Source organism: Trichechus manatus, unplaced genomic scaffold, assembly GCF_000243295.1.
Source record: "Trichechus manatus latirostris isolate Lorelei unplaced genomic scaffold, TriManLat1.0 scaffold00158, whole genome shotgun sequence".
Classification (NCBI taxonomy): domain Eukaryota; kingdom Metazoa; phylum Chordata; class Mammalia; order Sirenia; family Trichechidae; genus Trichechus; species Trichechus manatus.
The window spans coordinates 1258169-1261907 of record NW_004444094.1 but is presented as its reverse complement, the minus strand read 5'-3'; the positions used below and the strand labels follow the sequence as shown (position 1 = coordinate 1261907).

General features: G+C 34.4%; 1 protein-coding gene across 4 annotated transcripts in view; it reads right to left on the bottom strand.

Annotated features, from left to right (window-relative positions):
- Positions 1-3739, bottom strand: part of PCDH9 (protocadherin 9) — a 1003512-nt gene that overhangs the window by 378143 nt on the left and 621630 nt on the right. For 2 of the 4 annotated variants that reach the window (XM_004386226.3, XM_023740558.1), the window contains one exon: positions 531-732. In XM_004386226.3, the coding sequence (XP_004386283.1) occupies positions 531-732 (202 nt within the window). Of the gene's footprint in view, positions 1-193; positions 733-3739 lie in introns of those variants that run through there. The other 2 variants (XM_023740559.1, XM_023740560.1) reach the window with 2 other exon arrangements.

Below are 3739 nucleotides of genomic sequence, written 5' to 3'. Positions count from 1 at the left end.
CTGGTTATAAGCAAATCACAAACAACTGAAACAGAAAACAAATTTCTTATCTCTCCTCTTTACGGTTGATTTTATCACCATTTAACCCTTTTTTTTTTTTTTAAGTATATATTGGAAAGAGTAAAGATTTTTTTTCAACATTGCACAGGGCAATTGTATATATTTTTTCTTATTCTTCCGAGACTAAGTTTTCACTTAAACTATATTTTGTCAATTCGAAGATGTGTGCTTTCTCATTTTAGCATCTTGGAATGTCTTGTAACAGATGTCTTGCTGTGATTATATCGGAACACCTTTTCTTTTTTAACGATTCATAAAATAATGATGCAACCTACAATTTAACAGCCATAATATCAAACACATTAGACTTGATATATTTCAAAGGCTACAACAACAAAAACAGTAAAACAAGCAAAAAACAACCAAAGTCCATCCACTGGCTCTGCAGAATTATTTATCTACAATTGAAAGATAAAGTGCACACCAGAATACTGAACAACTCCAAGCAGTCAAGGTTTTAGAGGACTCACCAGAGTTGGGGTCAGAGTTTCCATCTGCTTCGGTCCTCTTGTCCGGAGAGACCTGGTCATAGAATTCGTCCTGTGGCTGAACCAGAGGAAGAGGGTGTGAGATCAGGGTTCCACTACCCACCGGCTCGTGGTCTCCTAGACCACTGTCACTGCAGCTTTCCTGGGAGCCATCAGGGAGGTGAAACGTAACGTGCCTCTGCGACTACAAAGAAGACCACAGGACAAGAGGATTAACACTCCTTGTAAATAAACAGGCATCACGGCATACAAAAATCTAAACATTTCTGTCAACAGACAACACAATGTAAACATAAAATAAAGCTAAAAGCTAGCAACAAGCGTTTAGTATTTGCCATTTACGTTGTAAAGACCAACTTGAAACATTCCAGAAAGAATTTCCATCTGGTATATTTCAAGACCATAAAACTAATTTTAACAAGAGACAGAAAGAGCCATATAAACCAGAGACTCCATCAGCCTGAGACCAGAACTAGATGATGCCCAGCTAACACCAATGACCGCCCTGACAGGGAACCCAACAGAGAGTCCCTGACAGAGCAGGAGAAAACTGGGGTGCAGAACTCAAATTCTAGTCAAAAGACCAGACTTAATGGTCTGAATGAGGCTGGAGGGACCCTGGAAGACATGGTCTTCGGACTCTCTGTTAGTCAGAACTGAAACCATTCCTGAAGCCAACTCTTCAAAGATTAGACTGAACTGTGGGACATAAAATGATACTTGTGAAAAGAGTGCTTCTTAGCTCAAGTAGATAAACGAGACTAAACTGGCAGCTCCTGTCTGGAGGTGAGATGAGAAGGCAAAAAGGGACAGGAGCTGGTTGAATGGACACAGGAAATCTGGGGTGGAAAGAAGTATGCTGTCACATTATAGGGACAGCAGTTAGGGTCACATACCAGTGTGTGTATAAAATTTTGTATGAGAAACTTACTTGAACTGTAAACTTTCACTAAAAGCATAATTAAAAAAAAAACAAAAACTAATTTTAAGCCTATGAAAAGTGTGGCAGGAAAGGCAAAAAAGAATACCTACATTAGTCAACAAAATTACAGAAAAGTGTTAAATCAGCAGAAATTTGTGTATGTTTGCTGCATAGATCTGAATAAATACATACATAATACTACATTCCCAGTTCTCTTGAATGACTGAGACACTGTTTCTACTTGATAGTTTTGAGATAATTTTTGCTATGAATGCATTTCCTACATGCTTTCCTGCTACATTTAAAGAACAAGCTACATATTTGGATATCTCTAAACCAATAATGAGCCCTGGTAGCGAAGCAGTTAAGAGCTCAGCTGCTAACTGAAAGGTGAGCAGCCTGAGTCCACCAGGCGCTACTTGGAAACCCTATGGGGCAATTCAACTATGAGTCAGAATCCACTCGATGGCTATGTTATGTTTTGTTTTTTTTAAAGCAATAATGTAACAATTAATTAATTATTTTAAATAAATAACCTCTGTACAATTGCTATTGATATACATGAGAAAAAAATTTTTTTCTAAAACAAAGATTAATTTAGTAACTCATTATAAAGTAGCACCAGCTGGTCCAGTATATTATGACAGGTCCTTGGTTACCAAATAATCCATTTTAAAGGTGTTTGGAATATCACTTGGCATCTAATTACACAACCTCACTGTCAGAAGTGATCTAAAATATGTACGTTTATGTCAATAATTTTTTTGTGTTTTAATAAAATAAAATTATGCATTTTAGCAAAGATTGCTGTTTATTTCTCTTGTTAAATGTTCTTATAGGTGATATAATCCATGCGATATGAGGATATTTGCAGCTGTGTAGTAGGGAGCTTTGGGCATTACTAAAATGTATGAGTAATAAATTTTTGCTATATATAGGACTGTGCTTAATATTTATTCTGCTTTAACAGTTGAAAGACCTTTCAATGTCATGCCACATGTGACCAGTTTTATTCAGATTTAATAAAATTTAAATGTATAATTAAACACATAATATAAATATACAATGTATAATATAAAATACAATTGTTTAATAGCACTTAACATTTATGTTTTTTCAAGAGATGATTCATAGATTGTACCCATTCTCAAAAAGAAAAAGAAGCATTTAGAGGGAAAATGCTATACAGATGTACATACTGCTACTCTATAAATGTGTTTTCATAGACTGAAAATAGAACATAACTTTTTTCCTGTGAGTAGCTGGTTCAAATCCAGCTCAGAGTCATAAGGGAGAAGAGCAGAAATCATTTTATTGCTCTTCAATGACCTGTGTGAAATGAGTGGCTAGTCCAGTACATTTTTAAGGAACTGATCCCAATATCACATAAACTATAATCATAACTGGGACTAATTAAGCCCATTGTAGCACATTTCACCGTCATGCACTCCTATCTTGGTGGCAGCATTCTCCTTGCAATAGACTTTGAAAGGTGCCTAGGTAGGTACTAAACAATATACAAGGCAAACTTTAGTATTAATATCTGAAATATATTCCTCATTGTACAAGGAAGGTTATTTTAAATTGTTATAGTGTTTCCACTCTCATATGAATTTAAGCCTTTAGGAAAAACCAATAACATGAATTTTCTGTTTCTGTTTTAATAGGTCCTTAACTCATCAATCAACTTTTATGATAATGAGTATATGAAGGACTGAAGGATAATGAGCATGGCTGCTGCCCGATATATGTGATAGTCAAATAGAAATATATGTATAATCAGTCTAAAACCAATATACTAAAAAGTCCATAGTTTTAGTGATTAAAGTAGCTATGATGTGATCGATCACACTTAGTTATAGTTCGGGTGAGTAAAAAAGAAGTCAAGACACATTGGAAAGACAATAGAATAGATGATTCTGGAGCCTTTATAAAGCATTTCTGGAATACTAACAAACCATTATAAAGTACTTATTTCATAGATAGAAAGAAAAAAGAAAAAAGTATTTGTGATATTCTTCTAAACATAATTGACATTGCTTTAAATGCAATAAAACTTTTTTTCTCCTATGAAATGTTCAAATATGCAATAGCATTTATATCTTAATCTAACAGTTTTCACAATGTGGTTATTAGAAAAAAAATTATTGAGCACCTACTATATGCCTTTGACTATGATTACACAGGGAATACAAAGTATCCCTTGTTTCTCAAAACTATTCCTAGTACAGTTTATTAAACTCCATTTCATATATACCATACTATCGTA